General features: G+C 31.3%; 1 protein-coding gene and 1 long non-coding RNA gene across 4 annotated transcripts; one reads left to right on the forward strand and one right to left on the reverse strand.

The window, feature by feature from the left end:
- Positions 1-13,524: 13,524 nt before the first annotated feature.
- Positions 13,525-19,240, forward strand: LOC107901090 (L10-interacting MYB domain-containing protein-like). Of its 2 annotated transcripts, XM_041095333.1 has the most exons (5): positions 13,525-14,069; positions 16,422-16,790; positions 16,881-18,246; positions 18,332-18,563; positions 18,678-19,240. In XM_041095333.1, the coding sequence occupies exons 3-5, from the start codon at positions 17,860-17,862 to the stop codon at positions 18,896-18,898; spliced, it is 840 nt and encodes a 279-aa protein (XP_040951267.1). In that variant the 5' UTR covers positions 13,525-14,069; positions 16,422-16,790; positions 16,881-17,859; the 3' UTR covers positions 18,899-19,240. The 2 variants fall into 2 exon arrangements, with proteins under 2 accessions (XP_040951267.1, XP_016682446.1); XM_016826957.2 differs by lacking the exon at positions 18,678-19,240 and having other exon boundaries at positions 16,881-18,455.
- LOC107901091 (uncharacterized) lies at positions 13,675-16,140 on the reverse strand. 2 transcript variants are annotated; one of them, XR_001685131.2, is made up of 4 exons: positions 15,556-16,140; positions 15,251-15,394; positions 14,315-14,430; positions 13,675-14,147 (listed from the first exon to the last, which is right to left on the reverse strand). It is a non-coding gene; the product is annotated as an uncharacterized lncRNA (long non-coding RNA). The 2 variants fall into 2 exon arrangements; XR_001685130.2 differs by having other exon boundaries at positions 13,675-14,144; positions 15,556-16,125.
- Positions 19,241-19,556: the final 316 nt, after the last annotated feature.

Here is a 19,556-nt window from a genome sequence, read left to right on the forward strand (position 1 = left end):
TCAAAGAAGTTTCAAAGAAAGTGGGAGTTGCATTCAAATCAACAACTTGTGAAAAGGATGAAGACTCTAGCAATAATGATGACGATGAAGAAATGAAAATGTTTGCAAAAAGATTCAAGAGGTTCATGAGGTCCAACAAAGGAAGACAATTCCAAAAGAAGGAATGACTCAAGAATGAATCTACTAAAGAGAAGGACCCTATCATATGCTATGAATGCAAGAAGCTAGGACACATCATGTTTGAGTGTCCTCAATGGAAGAAAAAAGGGTCAAGCAAACAAAAGCTTAAGGCTCATGTTACTACTTGGAGTGATGAGGATTCATTGGACAATGAAAATCAAGAAGTAGTCAATCTTTACCTTATGGCCATCAATGATATTAAGGTAACTTCTAACTCATCTACTTTAAATGATTATTCTTTTGATGAGTTGCAAGATGTCTATGATGAAGTGGGTTTGGAATTTGAAGTCATGATGTCAAAACACAAGAAAAATGTTTCAAAATTTAGAAATGGAAATGAGTTACTTTCTAAAACCAATCATGAACTTGAAGAAAAAGTAAATAAAATGCAAGAAATTATTAATGACTTTGAAAAAAAATTTAGACTTGCATTATTTACTTTCAAAAGCTTATGAGGATCATCAAAAGTAATTTGAGTTGCTTAAGAGTGAAAAAGCTCACTCTAACAAAGTTTTAGAAAAATGAGAAAATGAGAAAATTTGAAACAAACATTGTTAAAAACAGCTTTAATTTCTATAAACATAGAGGTCCCCAAAATTTTTACAAGAGAAAGATCATTAAAAGTGTATGGGTCCCTAAAATACTCATAATTTCTCAAGATAGAAGCATGATTTTAAAATGGATACCCAAAGAGACTAAAATTATATGAACTAATGCTTATGGACCCAAAAGAATTTGGGTACCAAAAATCAAATCTTAATTCTATGTTTATAGGAAAAGGGGTATTGCTTTGAGGTGGGTTATTCAAAGAAAAACTTATGGTACCTTGATAGTGGATGCTCAAGACACATAATCGGTGACAAGAGTCACTTTATTGATTTGAAGCCAAAAAGTGAAGGAGAGGTGACAACTCTACAAAACAAATTGAAGGAATAGGCTCTATTGGTAAAACCTCTTCTATCATTATTGAAAATGTGTTGTATGTCAATGGCCTTAAGCATAATATTCTAAGTATTAGTCAATTATGTGATAAATGTTTCAATGTCATATTTAAGTCTACAGGTTGTGAAGTCATTGACATTGCTTCTAATAAGATTATGCTTGTAAAACATATGATAGAATATATATATATGGTGCATTTAGATGATATGCATAACTCTAGCTTATGTCTTATTGCTGAAAATAAGAATAGCTCTTTGTTATGGCATAGAAAACTAGGACATGCTAGCATGAGCATATTGCATAAATTAGTTAAAAATGACTTAGTAAGAGGATTACCTAAAATTGACTTTGACGTGAATAATGTTTGTGATGCTTGTATTAAGGGTAAACATAAAAGAGTTTCTTTTAAACCTATTAATGATGTATCAACTAGTAGAGTTCTTCAACTAATTCACATAGACTTGTTTGCTCCAATTAGGACATCTAGCGTGGGTGGAAAATAATATGCTTTTGTGCTTGTTGATGACTATTCTAGATTTACTTGAGTTCTTTTCTTAAGTACTAAAGATAAAGCTTTAGAAAATGTATCACATTTTAAAAAATGATCCAAAATGAAAAAGATTCATCTATCACTAGTATTAGAAGTGACCATGGAACCGAATTTCAAAATCTTGGTTTTGAAAATTTTTGTAACTCAAATGGAATTAGCCATAATTTTTCTGCACCTAGAACCCCTCAACAAAATGGATTTGCTGAGAGGAAAAATAGAATTTTAGAGGAAATGGCTAGAACCATGCTTTGTGAAAATAATTTACTAAAATATTTTTGGGCAGGAGCTACAAACACCGCTTGCTATGTGATTAATAGAGTGATGATTATGCCTATTTTAAAGAAAACACCATATGAACTTTTCAAAAACAAAAAGCCTAACATTAGCTATTTCCATCCCTTTGCATGCAAATTTTTTGTTTTAAACAATGAGAGAGACAATATTGGTAAATTTGATGCAAAAAGTGATGAAGGAATTTTCCTTGGTTATTTTTTAAATTCTAAAGCTTATCGAGTCTTTAACAAAAGAACTTTAGTAGTAGAGGAGCCTATACTTGTTATTTTTTATGACTCTAATCCTCCTAGAAAGGATTTTTGTGTTGATGATGATGATGCAGAATTTTTCAATAAAGAAGATCAATAATAAAATGGAAAAATTCAAGAACAAATACAAGATGCTCTAGAAGAAGTTTCAAATAAGGAAAGGGAAGTTACTCATCCAAGAAAGTTCAACTATGTGAAGGATGATATGATTTTGGGAGATCCATCCCAAGGGGTAATTACTAGATCTTCTCTTAAAAAGACTTGTAAGTATGTTGCATTTATCTCATGCATTGATCCTAAAAATATCAAAGAAGCATTAAATAATAAATATCGGATATTGGCCATCAAAGAAGAGTTAAATCAATTTAAGAGAAGTGAAATATGGACCCTAGTTGATAGACCTAGTGATAAATCTACTATAAGTACTAAATGAGATTTTAGGAACAAAGATGAGAGTGGTAACATAGTGAGGAACAAGGCTAGACTTGTTGCTCAAGGTTACACTCTAGAGGAAGGAATAGATTATGATGAAACATATGCTCCCATAGCTAAGATGGAAGCCATTAGAATGCTCTTAGCTTTTGTATGCTTTAATAATTTTAAATTATATCAAATGGATGTAAAAAGTGCTTTTCTAAATGGTTTTTATAAATGAAGAAGTGTATGTTGAACAACCACCCGATTTTGAAGATCCAAAATTTCCAAACCATGTTTTGAAACAAGCTCCTAAAGCTTGGTATGAAAGGTTACCAAATTTTCTTATTGAAAAAGATTTTTGTAAAGGGAAGGTTGACACAACACTTTTTATTAAAAGAAAAGACAAAGATTTATTAGTAGTTCAAATCTATATTGATGATATTATTTTTGGTTTTACTAATGATATTCTTTGTCAAGAATTTTCTAAACTAATGTAAGGTAAGTTTGAGATGATCATGATGGGAGAACTAAATTTCTTATTGGGTCTCCAAATCAAGTAAAGAAAGGATGGTATCTTCATCAGTCAAGCTAAGTACACAAGTGACATGCTCAAAAAGTTTGGGATGGACACTCTCAAACCGCAAGTTACTCCAATGAGTTCTTCTACAAAGCTTGACAAATATGAAGAAGGTAAATGTGTCGATTTAAAATTATATAGGTCAATGATTGGTTCTTTACTTTATCTTATTGCAAGTAGAACCGACATTATGTTTAGTGTACGCTTGTATGCTAGATACTAATCTTGTCCTAAGGAATCACATTTACAAGCCCTTAAGAGAATCTTTAGATACCTTAGAGATACTTCAAATTTATGTCTTTGGTACTCTAGAGACTCATCCTTTAGCTTGCATGCTTTCGGATGCGAATTTTGGAGGTTGCAAATTAGATAGGAAAAAAACCTCCGGTACTTGTTAATTTTAGGCAACATGCTAATTTCATGGTTTTCAAAGAAACAAAATAGTATTACATTGTTCATCATCGAAGCGGAATATATTTCTGCTGGTAGTTTTTGTGCTCAAATTTTATAGATGAAACAACAACTTAAGGACTATGGAATTGATGTAGATACCATTCCTATCAAGTGTGACAATACTAGTGCTATTTGTCTCACTAAAAATCCCATCCAACATTCTAGAACTAAACACATTGAAATTAGACATCATTTCATTAGAGATAATGTCCAAAAGGGTGAAATAGTTCTAGAGTATATAGACACCTTAAACAAATTAGCTGACATTTTTACAAAACCATTAGACAAAGAAAGATTTTGGACATTTAGGGGAGAACTAGGTTTAACAACCTTGCCTTAACTTTATGTTACAATCTTCTTGTACCTTATTTGATTATTTTATCGCAAAAAGCTTGTTGAGTATAGATTTCATGGCTTTTATATACAAAAAGGTAAGGGGAGTTTCATGAGAAAAACTGTTCCATTTTGACTTCATTTCCTTTTACATTTTAAAGACGTGGTATAAACTTAGTCATTTTTAACATATCTTTTCTTCATGCATTTCATGCATTTTACTCACACTACATATCTTTATGCATATAAAATGTTTAGGAACAATTTTGGAGTCATTTTAGGACCCTTAGAAAACTATACAACCTAAAAATATCATTTTTGCTATTTTACTGCACTTGGAAAACAGAATGGTAATTTGGTATTGATACCAAATTAATAATATCTATACTTTTATAAAAATATCGATACTACTGGGGTTTTAAAGGTACCTGCTGCTGTTTTAAACCAAAGAAACCTAAAATTTGTTTTTCCTTCCATCGAAAAACCTCTCATCTCCTCTCCAATTTTTTTTTCAAATTTCTTCAATTTTTTGACAAATATTGGCCCTTTTACATCTTCAAACATCCTTTTCACAAGATTTTCTCATCATTTCTTGAAGATTTTTCCTAATTCAACATTTTTGAGGTAAATAACTAAAACTTTCAACTTGTTGATTTTGACAAATGTAGGTAGAAATCATGTTTGTTGATGATTTATTGGGATATTTTGAACAATATATATAATGTATTATTGTAGGAGGTCACCTATTCCTCAAGATCTTTGTTAAAATTTTTCTTAAACCTTAACTCGCCAAGTGTTTGACAAAATTCCTCAAAGAGATTTTTTTTTTGGTTTTAGTGTTTTTCTAAGTGGTTAATAGTTAGTATGGTCCCAAAGAAGTGTTCTAGGACTAGTGCATCTTCTTCTAATCCATCTAGTGAGTTGGAGTTATCGTTAAACTTATATTTTCAAGACTCGCACACTAGGTATATTTTTAACTCATATTTTGCATCAAAACGTGTTTAGGAGGCTAGGAAAGTTGATATAGCCATGTTAGAGGCTATTAGTTTTGCTTATCTACCTATTTTACAAAACTGACGGTGGATGGAATTTTTAAGTATTTCTTTACCAATTTATTTAAATCTTGTTCGAGCTTTCTTTTCAAATGCCAAACTTGAACATGATGAGTCTGGTGATACCGTTATTGCCATCACCAAAGTTATAATGGGAACTCCTACTCGCCTCACTCTCGAAGATTTTGGCGATTATCTTCACTTACCTTCTGAAGGTTCCTTCGATGAAAAAGGGCATTTTGATCCCTCCATTTTTATCCAATTTGGATCAACATCCGAACTCAATCTCCATGATCCCGTCCTCCATTTAATTCTCAGTTGGAACCTAAGACCTATCAAAAAGTATGCCAAGCTTCGAAACCTCGATTATTGGTGGCTCGATTGTTTTAAATCTGATAGGCGTCCTGACCTTGCACTTATTTTGTTTAATGATATTATGAAAGCTATTGGAAGGGGGATGAATACAATTATCACTCTTCCTCATGGTACATATTTGTCATATATTTTTAGGCAATTAGGCATTAGCACCTATGGAGACACCCCCGTTTCTTTTAACCAATCTATTAGTTATGAGGCCCTACATCACGAGAGATATGATTTCGATGCTGCCACTAACACTTGAAAGAAACATGACCATCCGACAAACAGTGAAGATGACGACGTTGACGCTGCTTTTGATGATATTCTGGTACTCGAGCCCGTTGCTCCACCAGCTTATTCTTCGCATGCTGCTCAACCCTCCTCCGAGGGTAATAGTACTATCCTCGTTGCTATCCATTCCTTGAGCAATGATATTCGAGGTCTTAGGGAAGATGTTAACTCTCATCTCTCAAATTTGGAGACGCAAATGGCATCTCTTTTAGCCCGTTTCCCTTCGATGCCTTCTTTCTCCCCTCATCATGATAATTAGACCAACTCTAGACCATACATTTCATTTTCATAACATTTGCACCTTTATTTTTATGTTTATGCCTATATCCTTTTATTGCACTTTATTGTTTTCCTTGTATTTTAAGATACAATTTTTTTTAAATGCTCATTCAACTTGATCTATCTTTTGATGAGCTAACTTCTTTTCTCCTTAAGCTTTATTTGTCTTTTGATATAACAAAAAGGGGAAGAAGAAAAGGTAAATCAAGGTAAATTAATTGATTACACTTTGATGATAACTAAATGCAAATTTTTGTGATCAATTTTTTTTCAAGTAAAAAGAATGCCAAATTGAATGATAAATTTTATTTTGGCCCCAAATTTAAAATGTCTTTTATTAAGGGGGAGCAATTATTCAAAAAAAAAACCAAATGTTTTGTTATATAAAAAAAGGGGAGATTGTTAAACTAAGCTTTATTTGATAAAAGATTTTGATATAAAAAATTAAAAGTGTTTTTGAATATAAGCTAATATTGACAAAATAATTTTTAAACTTGAAGTCTAAAAGATAAAACTTAGAAACAATCTTAAAATCAAGTGCAAATGATTTTAACCAACACAAAATGATTTCAATCATTTTAAAATCATTTTAAATGTTTCTTCAAACAAGTCAAATTTGCTCCAGGACAAAAGGTATCGATACCTTATGGACAAGTACCGATAATTTTGTAAGTATCGATACCTTTAGAAAAATCAAGACCAAAAAGGCATTCTGTTTTCAGAAACCCTAAAAATTATCGATACAATGCTTTTGGTATCGATACTTTTTGAAAAATAATCGACACATTTCTTAAAAATGATACCAAAATAGTATTCTATTTCTCATAAACCCTACAAAGTATCGATCCAGTATCGATACTTATTTCAGGAAGTATCGGTAAAATAATTTTTAAGTATCGAATATTTCATTCAAATGGTCTCTGAATTAGCATATATGACAAAAAAATATCAGTACCCTTTTTGGAGGTATCGATACTTGCAGTTGGAAGTGAAATAAATGCTCTGATTTTACATCCCCAACGGCCATATTAACTTCACCAACAACCTTAATGGTTGAAAATCTATTAGCGGGTATAAATACCATCTTTCAAAGTCCTACAACATCCAAGAAAGCACTGTCAAGCAAAAATCATCAATCAAGCAACCTTGGATCTTAAAATTTCATATTCTTCTTACATACACTTGTGAGCTTTATCTTTATTCTCTTGCTCAAGTGTATCTCATTGTATTTGTGCTTCAATTTACAAAAAAAAAATTATCTTGTAAGGATTCTTTCTTTGTTTGCTCATTCGTATCTCTTTGAGAGGGTTTGAAACTTAAGATTTAGGGTAGAAATCTTAAGGAGTTGTAAGGTTAAACCTTGTCCTCAAAAGTAGAACAAATTAGTGAATTTGAGAAAATCCTTAGTGGTGGAAAGCTAAGGTAGTGGAGTAAGCAATTTGGGCCGAATCACTCTAAATTCTTTGTGTTCTTTGTTTCATTCTTGTCTTTGTTTTCACTAAATTTTTTAAAGGTTAATTCACCCCCTCTTGATATTTTCGGTTTGCTTCATCGAACTATCACATTTAAAAGAAAAAGGACATGCACCTAATCATTCGTTGACACATATACATATTATGTATAGTTGATAAAATAAATACTAAATATGATTTTTTTAATTTGAAAATAAATTAATAAAATAAATAAATAATAATTTTTGCTTAAAATATTTTGCCTTAATTTATTTTTAATCTCAAGAAAAGAAATGGAAAGAATTTTTCATTTTTTTCTCTTTGGCTTTTTGCAAAATTCTTCTTTATTTTATTTCTTAAATTCCAAACTCATTGTAAAGAAGTAAACATAGTTCATTTGGTCTCGTGGAAACCTCAATTGATTTGTGTTAAAATTGAAATCAACATTTGAAACTATTCAGAAATCAATTCCCATTTTTTTAATTCAATTTATTTTGAGTTTTAGAAATCATTGGTTTTTTTTAAATTGAAACCCTACAAATTAATTTGTTTGTTTGTTTTATTATTCGCTACAAAATTAAATTAAAATATGAAAAATTTATTAATAATAGAATTCAAGTACAAACCAACACATTATACACATGAATACATTTTATTCATTTTAATCTTTATACATCCTAATATCTAAAACGCTCATTTCTCACCCAGTCGAATTTAAATCCAACTTTATAAATATAGTACATGACCCTTTTACAAGTATTATTTATTACGAACCCTCAAAATTTTTATTCTTTACAAATAAAACCCTTAACCAAATAATTTAAACTTGATTTTAACTTATACACTACCATCTATCACATTTATAACATGATCTTACTTAATTTATTTAACCCATTTCATACATAAATCTTAAGTTTCCTATATAAAAAATTTAAATCTTTTTAACAATAAAACCCAAAACTAAAATCTTTTCTTCGCTGATGACTTGATACTTTTTGGTCATGTTAATGATAGTGAAGCTCAGGTCATTAAAAGCATTCTGAATGAGTTTTGTGACTATTCAGGGCATCAGATCAATTTGCGAAAGACAAATATCTTCTTTTCAAAAAGTGTGGATGACAACTTTGGGTGACGTATAAGTGGTTTTTTTTGGTTTTCAAAAAGATAAAAATTTGGGATATTATCTTGGTGTGCCTCTTTTTTGTGACAAGGTTACTAGCATCACTCTGCGTTTCGTGGTGGAAAGGGTGTGTAGTAAGTTTTCTAGATGGGATGCCAGTCAACTCTCTTTAGCTGGTAGGGTTACTTTGGCACAATCCGTTCTTCTCTCGAATCTCAGTTATTTCATGCAGACGATGATGGTTCCCAAAGGTGTTTGCGATGAGATTGAACGCATGGTTTGAAATTTTGTTTGGGGAGTTCATAATGGCAGCTCGAAGACGGCCTTGGTTAGTTGGGATTTGGTGTGCCAACCTAAGTCTCACAGAGGTCTTGATCTCAGACAATTGAAAGACCATAATACCTCATTCATGATGAAGGATGATTTTAACATCATTTCAAATTCCAATGCCTTCTAGATTTAGGTTTTTCGATCGAAATATAAAGTCCTTAGCGGTGTACTAGAAGATTCATCAAGGGGTCGTTGTTCCTTTTTATGGAAATCCATTTCTAAGGTATGACCCCCCCATTCGTGAGAATCTAATTTGGTCAGTCAAGGACAGAAATAGTATCAAATGTTGGCAAAGACCCCTGGATTCCAAATTGTGGTCATTTATTAAATTTTATTCCTTCCTCTGCTAACCTAATTGTTCCCTTAGTAGTATGATTAAGGGTGATGGCTCTTGGAACTTGGACCTTTTTAGACTTTGGGTGCCAGAGGAGATCATCAAAAAAATAATAGGTGTTTCACCATCACATCCTTCGTCAGGTCCAGATAGAATTATTTGGAGTGCTACATTGACTGACTCTTTTTCTCTTAAAAGCATTTATGGGAAGGTTTGTGAAGGCACTTTCAATTTAAAAGAATGGTTCTGGGAAATACCTTGGAAGTTTAAAAGACTTCATAGAATCCATTTTTTCATCTAGCTAGCTCTAAAGCAACGCCTCCTTACAAATGCTGAAAGGGTAAGGCGAGGCTTTGGGAGTAGTAGTGCTTGTGGCCTTTATAGACACGATTATGAGGATGTATTGCATATACTCAGAGATTGTCATACTGCCAGAGGCATTTGGGATAAACTCATTCCACAACAAAGTCTTCCTGAATTCTACACTAGACCTCTTCTCGACTGGATGAAGAACAATTTTCAGAGTAATCTTTTTTCCTTTTTGAATGGAATTGATTGGCCATGTCTCTTTGGGAGTATCATGTGGAGTATTTGGAAGAATCATAACTTGTTTATTTTCCAAGGCATTTCGTGTATTGTTGATGAGATCATTAAAATCTCATATAGTTGGGCAAAGCAATATTCCTCTGCTTCAAGGATTCCATCTCATAAAGCATAATGTTATCTTCATAACTGGCCTTTATCTAATAGCTAGGTGAGTTTGAATATAGATGGTTCGCTTAGGCTTGAAAAGAGCTTTGCAACAGATGGTGGCTGTGTGAGGGATTATAATGTTGAGTGGATAATTGGGTTCGCTAGATATTTGGGTAATTGTATTTTATTGGAGGAAGAGATTTAGGGGATACTAGACAGGTTAAACTTTATTATGGATAGGCATTTCGAGAGGATTCTAATTCAAACAGATAATTTTGAAGCTATTAATGTAATCATGGAAGATTCTTCGAGGAACTCTAATTCTGCCATAGTCAGGAGAATTCATCATATTCTAAAGAGGGTGAAGCAGTGGGAATTTCAGCATATTCCCAGAGAAGATAACTTAATTGCTGATTGCCTGACTAAGATAGTTTGTACTAGGAGACTAGGCTTAAGATTGTTTGAATATCCTCCTTTGAGGGTCTAAGTTTATTAGCTTTGTATCTTTATTTTATTTACAAAAAAGAAAAAAGAAAAAGAATTCTACTAAAATTTGGAAGAAATCTTACCAAATTAGTCATGAGAGGTCACAACAATGGTGAAAGCTTGGAGGAAATATTCTTTTCTTTGGTTTTTTGGTTTAGTGGAATAAGAAAGATGAAAGAAAATTATCTTTCTCTTTCCTTCCACCATTTAATCATTAATAATAACATTTAGTTAATAGGATAATTAATAATCAATGGTTAAAACCATAACATGGTTAGCTTAGTGGAGTTTTATGGCCATGATCACATTAATTATCTAAACTAATTTAGTATTATTTTAATTGCTATTGTAACAGTGACATAATTATCACTTTAGGTCCTACCAATTTCTAAATCAATTCCTATTCGTTTTGGTCATTAAATAATTTAGTTTCTATACTATTTATAAAATATTTTATTAAATTAATTCAACTTAACTGTTCTATCTTAAAATTCTAGACCCAACACGCAAATACTCGATTCAAAATTTTGGCTAACTTGATTTACTAATTTTGACCTTTAAATCGAATTTTCCAATGTCATTTAAATTTTGATCGTTATAATTAAAGTAGCATACATTAATGTAATCAATACTTGTTATATATATACCTACTTTAATCTATTCTTAACATAATGAATTTGAATTATATTAGCACCACTGTGTATTCAATACTCAACGTACTGTGTATTCAATACTGGACGTCAGTAAACATAGATTTTAAATGGTCAAGCATCCAACTCAAAAACTCAACTCAGAACACACCTTATTACCTCTTTTGTATGTATATATGTCTTGGTGTTAAAATGACATGTATCTAGGTTGTTTTGGGCATGTTGTTTAAGTGGTCATTATGGTATATTTGGTACTTGGCCTATAAGGTTTTATGAGATGAATTTTAATCTTTAATTGGTAGATAATTATGCTAGTTTATATAAGTTTGATTATGTGAATTAGTTGGTTAAATGATGATACATTGATGATTGTAATTTGATAATGTTTGGTTGTGTTTGTATATGTTAAATTGATTATCTTGTTTTGATATAAAGTTTAGGTATATTTAAGGTACCATTTGGCATCGTTTGATCACTTGAAAATGTGCATTTAAGGTTATTTTACCATTGAGTCTCGAGATAATGTAAACATGTCTCAAGACCATAAAAACAAAATTTACCTTATATTTTGACCTACATGCTCAGTGTCTCGAGACTTGGCAAACTAGTCTCAAGATAATCCTATTTAAGCCTCGAGACTATCTTGAGACAAGTAAACTTTGAAGCTAAATGAAATTTGCCCAACTCCAGGTCTCGAGACAAGAACCCCTTGTCTTAATACGTTCAAACATTGAAGCTAAAATAAGTAAACCTACAACCATTCACCTTGTACTACCAATTATTGTTCAAAATTAGTAGTCACTTCAATAGATTGATGTAAACAATGTCTTTCTACAAGGTTATATTGATGAACAGGTTTATATGAGGCAACCATCAAGTTTTGAAGATCTGAATCATCCTGACTATGTCTTTAAATTTAAAAAAAAAATGTGATATAAGGACTCAAGAAGGCACATCAACAATGGAACAAATAACTCACAAAATTTCTATGAAAATTGGCTTCAAATAATTTGCCTGTGAAGAATCCTTATTTGTCTGTGATTAGATGACATTATCATGACTAGTAGTAATTCAATTGTTGTCCAATAGGTTATTACTTCTATTTCACAGAAATTTACACTTAAAGAACTTCATCAAAATTTTTTCTTAGGGTTGAAGTAATACCAACTAAAAATGGTCTATTTTCGTCAAAAAGAAAATACATTTAGGATATCCTAAATGACATAGGGATGCAAGAAACAAAGGAATTCTTACTCCCATGAGCTACTCTCACCATTACACGCTTCAAGATGAGTTTGACAATACTGATGCCACTATATACCGAAAAAACTATTGGGAAACTCTACTATCTTTCTTTTACAAGACCTGATAGTCTGTTTCCTGTGAACAAAATTTTTCAATTTATGCATGCTCCATCATCCATACATTGGCAAGTAGTGAAACACATTCTTTGGTACTTGAAGCAAACCTTCAGCTAGGGTCTTCAATTCACTTGTCATTTGGATCTTAATCTTTACATGTAATCAGATGTTGATCGAGCAGGTGATCACACTAATCAAAAATCGGCAATTGGTTTTATTCTTTATTTTGGTCCAAATCTAATAAGTTGGTCCTTAAAGAAATAATATGCAATTCCTCGCTTTTCCACTAAAGCTAAATATCGAGCAATTGCAAATGCTGTCTCTAAAACTCTTTGGATTATGAATCTGGTAAAATAGTTCAAACTTTCACTATCTCATCCTTCAAAAATCTTTTGTGAAAATCTAGTTGTGACATCTCAGAGTCAACATCCGATTATGCATAGCAAAATGAAGCATCTTGAAGTGGATTTACATTTCATTCGTCATCATGTTTAGAGAAAAAATTGGATATCACTCACATTTCTATGACCGATCAAATTGCCAACACACTTACAAAAGCACCGCCCAAAGTAGCCTTCATACATAACCTTAACAAGTTAGTTGTTGCTTGACAACCCCAAACTTGAGGGGGCGTATTTCCTAACCAAGTCATGAGAAACCTAGATTTCTTATTTGAATTTTATGTTGGAAAAATCCGGTTTAGAAAATAATTTTCAGTCATAACGAAAATTTAAAAATTTGAAAACCAAGTTGGTTTGTGATATTTATAGTAATAAAATTTTTCCCTAAAAGTACTTGTGCTTTGTATGATACGGATATGTATCGTTCCCGACTTTCAACCGAATAACCTTCTCAGTTATCCTCGTACCCCGAATTTGTAATTTATTTTATGAATAATTGTTAAATTAACTATACTCGAAAGTTCTTTCAACTAAAAAACTTTTTTCTTAGATTTAAACCACTTCACAAAGTATCTTGTTGTGTTAACTTCTTGTAATAGTGTAGACTCTCTTTCCCATCATACATACTAATTTCATGAATGAGTCTCAAGATTTTCGTCTTGACATGTTACAATTAAACAAATAATATTTGATGAATGAAAATTTTAAGGAAATTAAGAGTTGATGACCAAAGATTTAAGTTTTTGTTTTAGATATTTAGAAATTAGGGATTTTAATATCGATGAAAAAAATTTGAGGAAAGAGCTTGGATTTCATGTTTTTATCATGTCTTTGTTATGTTTTTTCTTCATTTATTATGATACACATGGAAATTCATGTAAGATTCTTTGTTGGAAAATGAACAATTTGACAAGATCTAGGGCCAGTTCTTTTCCCAAGTTGAAAAGCACTTTTACACCCAAAAGTGCTTTTGGGTGAAAAGCAATGAAGAATAGAATACATTTCATTTGGGGCCAGTAGACTAACTTTTTGAAGTACTTTTGGGCAGATGAAAAAGCAGAAAATTTCTGCTTTTCCGGCCAAAAAGTGCTTCTAAGCTGCTCATTTACTTTTTTAGCCACACACACAAACTGGTTCTTTGCTCTCATCTCTTCTCTCATCGCTGCTTCTTTGATCCTCTGCTGGTGCTAGTTCTCTGTTCTTCTGTTGGTGCTGGTGTTGGTTCTTTGTTCCTCTGCGGGTGCTTTGTTCCTCTTCTCCACCACCGGTGAGTTTATCTTTTTTTTCATAGGATGAGTTTTGTTGCCTGAACTTTTATGCATGATGAAACAGATGATATTGGCTGCTAAGATAATGGACAAAACAAATGATGTTAGCATAGGGTTTCTGGAATCAAAACCCAAACCAAAATTTAACCCTTTCTTTGTTTTGGCATGCTTTATTTATTTGGGGGGTTAGAATCCATGCATTCATCCTAACAAAAACTAAAAACATTTAGTTAAAATAGAAAACCTGTTTCTTTGGCTCTGTGTCTCTCTCTATCTGTATCAATCAGTTCTGAAAACCCGGAATCGATATTCTACCACTCCCACCAGATACAACAATCCCTTAATGCAATCTTTGAGTTCCTGTATAACAACAGACCAATCAAGGTGGTAAAGCACAAACCTTCACAAAGGAAACATTTTCAAGTTCAATCCTTCTAATCTAACTTAAGGAAGCAAACCTTTCTTAAATGAATGTAAAGTTCAAGCTAAAAAGGCAAAAACCAGTCAATAAATTAATTAGAGCCTAGACTTCAGTCATTCTAATATACCAAAGTCCAAATCAATGTGACACAAAAAACACTTAAAAAGCATAATAGCTATATTTAACAGATTTTGTTTTCAGCAATAGGTTATTGCATTCTAATTCCACTAACAAGCCAAAGACAAGAAACATATAGTTCAAATTGGTCAGTTTTCAAATAGTTAAAACTTTTGAATATAATACTCGAATTAATTTTCCAGTTTTCAAACATTTCTCAGCAACCAAACAGGACTTTGAATTTCATAGTTATTGCAATTTTTAGTAGTAGATTAAGAGTTTATGACATTCTTAACCCCATTGATAAGCCGAATATAAGAAATGTATCGTCGAAATACTTCAAAACTGATTGATTCATATAATCTAATACTTACATTAGCTTTCCAAGCATTTTCTCAACAACCAAATAAAACTTTCAGCAACTTCTAAATTACGATTCAGAAATAAAATAAGAGAAAAGACAAAAAAAAAGATATTCTAATATGGTTGCCTCGTACAGAAAGAAGAGATCAGATCCACTAACAGGAAATCAAATCCCTAATAAAATACTCATCGATAGAGATTCAGAAATATAATGAAACAAATTAGATATAAATAAAAAATAAGAAAAATAATAATTGAATAATCAAAACTGAAAATTACCATTATCGAGTATTAGAATTTTTGCTAGTTAGCAGTGGAGAAGATGAAGGGAAATGGCAAACCTCATCTCTACGCCGTTGTTACCTTCAGCAGCAAAGTGGAGAGATCCTTAATAATAGTTGAAACTCATTCTGTAACAAAAATCTAAAAGCAAACCATCAATTCTACAAGAAAAACAAACAAAATTTAACAAATTTCAGATCATAAAAGAAGAACATACAGTATTGAAAGACTTTACAGTTTACATACGTATGTAGTACGCGTATATATACGTGTCTATATATACACGAGGAGTTTAAACTCACCTATGAAATTGAAGTGATTCAGATTTGGGATTTTGTTGATGTGCTGTGGTTTCAATGGAGAAAAATCTCAAAACTGGGATGTTTGTTTGTTCAAGCTAAGTCCCAAGCAATCTGATTTAGGTAAAAGAAGTGGGGAAAAAAGAAAAAGAAGAAGATAGCAATTAGGTAAAAGAAGGGGAGAAAAAGAAAAAGAAGAAGATAGCAATAGGTAAAAGGAGGAGGCGTGAGAAAAGAAAAGAATCTAAAACGTCTTTTGACTGATTAATTATTTTAGTATCTATTAAGTTGTTTTACGTTTTTCTTTTCTTAATTCTAGTGAAAAAGAGAAGTTCACTTCAAATTGAATTTTAAAAAATTAATTAGTATAAATTGCCCTCTATTTTGCTTCCTTATCAATAGAAGTCCCTTTTTTTTAGGAATAAAAAGGATACTATGAATTACATTGACCCGGGACTACAATCCCACCTACATCATTCCATAGTAATGCCCATGCACCTGGAATTGGGCACTGGTGAATTTGAAACTATGTAGCTCCCCATTTTACCTATACAGCAACCTCGCACAAATGCTCCTGATGAGTGACTAGGCATGGCTATAATAATCATCTTAAAGGGACTATTTTTAATTACATAAATATTAATTAAAAACTTGTGCCCATAAATGTTCATCAAGAGTAATTCTCGTGATTTTTTTTCATTTTTTAATGATGGTAATTATAAAGTTATATCATTTTATTAATCAATTTCTTGGATTACTTCATTATTATCATTATTACTGTTATTTGTTCATGTATATAGTTAAAATTTTGATACACATGTAAACATATATACTTACGTGACATTTGATTTTCTTGATTGCTTTACTAGCTGAAACGAATTTGTTCGTATACGCAATAGATGAGTACTTCGGCTATTGAAGTTAGTGATGAAAAAGTAAAAGCAATGTGGGATAAGAGATTGACAGAAATATTTTGTGATATTTGTATTAAAGAGATATTGAAAGGCAATAGACCTGGTACTCATTTCACAAGAGATGGATGGTTGAAAATAATGACAAACTTTGAGAAAGAAACGGGCAAGGGTTTTTCACAAAGACAACTTAAAAATAGGTGGGATGCCCTAAAAAAAGAATGGAAAGCTTGGAAGAAACTTAAAGGCGAAGATACTGGTTTAGGGTGGAATCCTATAAAAAGAACCGTTGATGCTTCGGATAAATGGTGGGAGAGTAGGCTCCAGGTACATTAATAATTCTAAATTTTTTTTATTTTTTTCTTATTTATGATGTTATTGATAATTACTGTTATTAAACTATCATTTTATATGTAGGTTGTGCCTGAAGCTAAAAATTTTAGAACATCGGGCATTGATCCTGAATTCAAATGGAAGTTGGACCAAATGTTCATGGGGATAGGTACACTCCCTACTGATTTTTTTGAGAATGTTAACAACGAAATACCTGAAGAGAATGAAGAAGAAAATATGAGAAATGATGTTCACATTTTAAATGATGTTCAAATTGATGGAACCAGTCAAAAAAGAAAAAAACCCTGAGATGTCAAGTTCACATTTTTAAACTGGAAGAAAGAAATCCTCAAAGCAAATTGGACGGGCTGCAAGATTGTCCAGTCAAATAGAAAAATTATGCAATGCAGCTGACAGTATGAGTCAAGCCACATCTAGTTTGACTCCTGTTATGGATCCATTTGGTATTCCACAAGCAGTCAAAATGCTGGATAGCATGTTGGAAGAAGTTCCAGAAGCTAGTTCGCTATACTTTTTCGCACTTAGATTATTGCTCAATAAGGACAAGCGAATTATGTTTTTATCAATTAATCCCAAGATAAGAGCTTTGTGGCTTAAGACAGAAATGGAGGATAGTTAAAAATTTTCTGATCTTTTAGGGTTCAAAGATATCTATTATATGACTAAACAATAATGCTAAACTAGTTTTATCAATAGTTATTTATGTTTGGTTTTTGGATATTGAATTTATGTTCTACTTATTTATGTGTAATCTAGTTTTATTAAAAGTTGTTTATGTTTGGTCTTTAGATATTGAATTTATATTCTACTTATTTTTTACTAAATTAGTTTTATCAATAGTTGTTTATTTATATGTGATTTTGGATATAAAATTTAGTCACAGGTGATGAGTATAGTCGTGGATTATAGCCGTGATGAAAGTGACGATGAAAGGGAAAAGAAAGAGATTTTACAACGCATGGAATGTTTTAACTGATTATTTGTTGTTGCATCATCTTCCAGGCAATTATATTACGAGAAGTATATATTGAGGCAACCATGCATGGATTCAAAACAGTCAGGTGAGACATGGATCCGAGAGATCCTTGACAGTCACGAATCACGTTGTATGATTAATTTTAGGATGTCTAAAATGGTATTCACAAGTTTGCTGAGAGTTTTGGAGACAAGATACAACTTGCAAACTTCAAGAAACATATCTTCTACTGAAATATTGGGAATTTTTTTATACATCTTGGGCACCGGTGCAAAAGTTTCCCATTGTCGAGAAAGATTTCAAAGCTCTAGATCAACAATAAGTCGACACTTTACAGTTGTGCTTGAGAAAGTTTCAAGGATGGCCACTGATCTAATTGCACTCGAAGATCCTTTTTTTAGCTCAATACCCGAACAAATACGTAATGATCCTAGATATATGCCAAATTTTAAGGTTAAAATTTAATTTTATATTATTATATTTTAATATATTTGGTCGACTAAAAATATGCACGAGATTAATATGATTATTTGTTTAGGATCGCATAGGTGCAATTGATGGTACTCACATTGCGGCTATTCTTCCACCAGATGAAAAAATTCCCTATATTGGAAGAAAAGGTATCCCAACTCAAAATGTTATGGCAGTATGTGATTTTAATATGTGTTTCACATTTGTTATGGCTAGATGGGAAGGATCGGCACATGACACTAGAATATTTCTTGATGCAATTCCAGATCCAAAATACAAATTTCCGCACCCTCCAAATGGTTAGATATTTTATTTATATGTGATTTTTTAAATAATAAAGTATATATTCTTTAATTGATACTTTTTATTAAAAAAATTCTTGAATTAATTTTTTGTTATATTATGACTTGTAGGAAAATATCATCTTGTTGATTCTGGGTATCCTCAAATGAAAGGTTATCTTGGACCATATAGAGGTCAGCGATATCATTTACCTGACTTCCGTAGAGGTAGATCGATATCTGGTAAAGAAGAGATATTCAATCATTCACATTCATCATTACGTAGTGTGATTGAACGAACTTTTGGTGTTTTAAAAAAAATGGGTCATTTTAAGGGATATTCCAAGTTATAGTTTTGAAAAGCAAACGATGATTGTTGCTGCTACAATGATGATACACAATTTTATCCGAAACATGTCGGTCGAAATGATGCAGATTTTATGGAATACGAAGATATTAACTGGGCATATGAGAATAATATTGATTCAGAAAATGCGCATGGTCGAGAAAGTGATGATGATGACGACGACGACGATGATAATGATGATGACGGTGAATCAAACAATTTTAGTGGTTTTGAAATGGAATTAACAAGAGATGCTATAGCTTCTAGTTTAATGAATTCACTTTAAATTGTAAATGCTATTGTAAAATTTTTAGTATTTATATCTGATATATAAATATTATCCCTTTTTTAAAACTTCAATCCAAATATATGTAATATTTTAATTTGTTAGGTTTATGTTTTCTATGTTATGTTAATATCTAATATGAGTTATATATTCAAATACATTTTAAAATAAAATAATACAAATGTGTTAAAAGCATTAATTAAAATAAAAAATATTTTTTATAATAATACAATTGTGTCAATATCTAATTACAAATATTTAATTATTATAAAAAATATTTAAATATAGTTTATATATTATAATTAAATTTAATAAATAATTAATATTAATTACTTAGAAATATTTAAAATTAATATTATATATTAAAAATAAGTTATAA

The sequence above is a fragment of the Gossypium hirsutum genome, chromosome D06 (assembly GCF_007990345.1).
Source record: "Gossypium hirsutum isolate 1008001.06 chromosome D06, Gossypium_hirsutum_v2.1, whole genome shotgun sequence".
NCBI classification, from domain to species: Eukaryota; Viridiplantae; Streptophyta; class Magnoliopsida; order Malvales; family Malvaceae; genus Gossypium; species Gossypium hirsutum.

Coding starts and splice junctions, on each gene's coding strand:
- LOC107901090 (XM_041095333.1), top strand. CDS start 17,860: ATGGATTCAAAACAGTCAGGTGAGACATGGATCCGAGAGATCCTTGAC. Junction 18,247..18,331: donor GATATATGCCAAATTTTAAG/GTTAAAATTTAA, acceptor TTATTTGTTTAG/GATCGCATAGGTGCAATTGA. Junction 18,564..18,677: donor ATTTCCGCACCCTCCAAATG/GTTAGATATTTT, acceptor TATGACTTGTAG/GAAAATATCATCTTGTTGAT.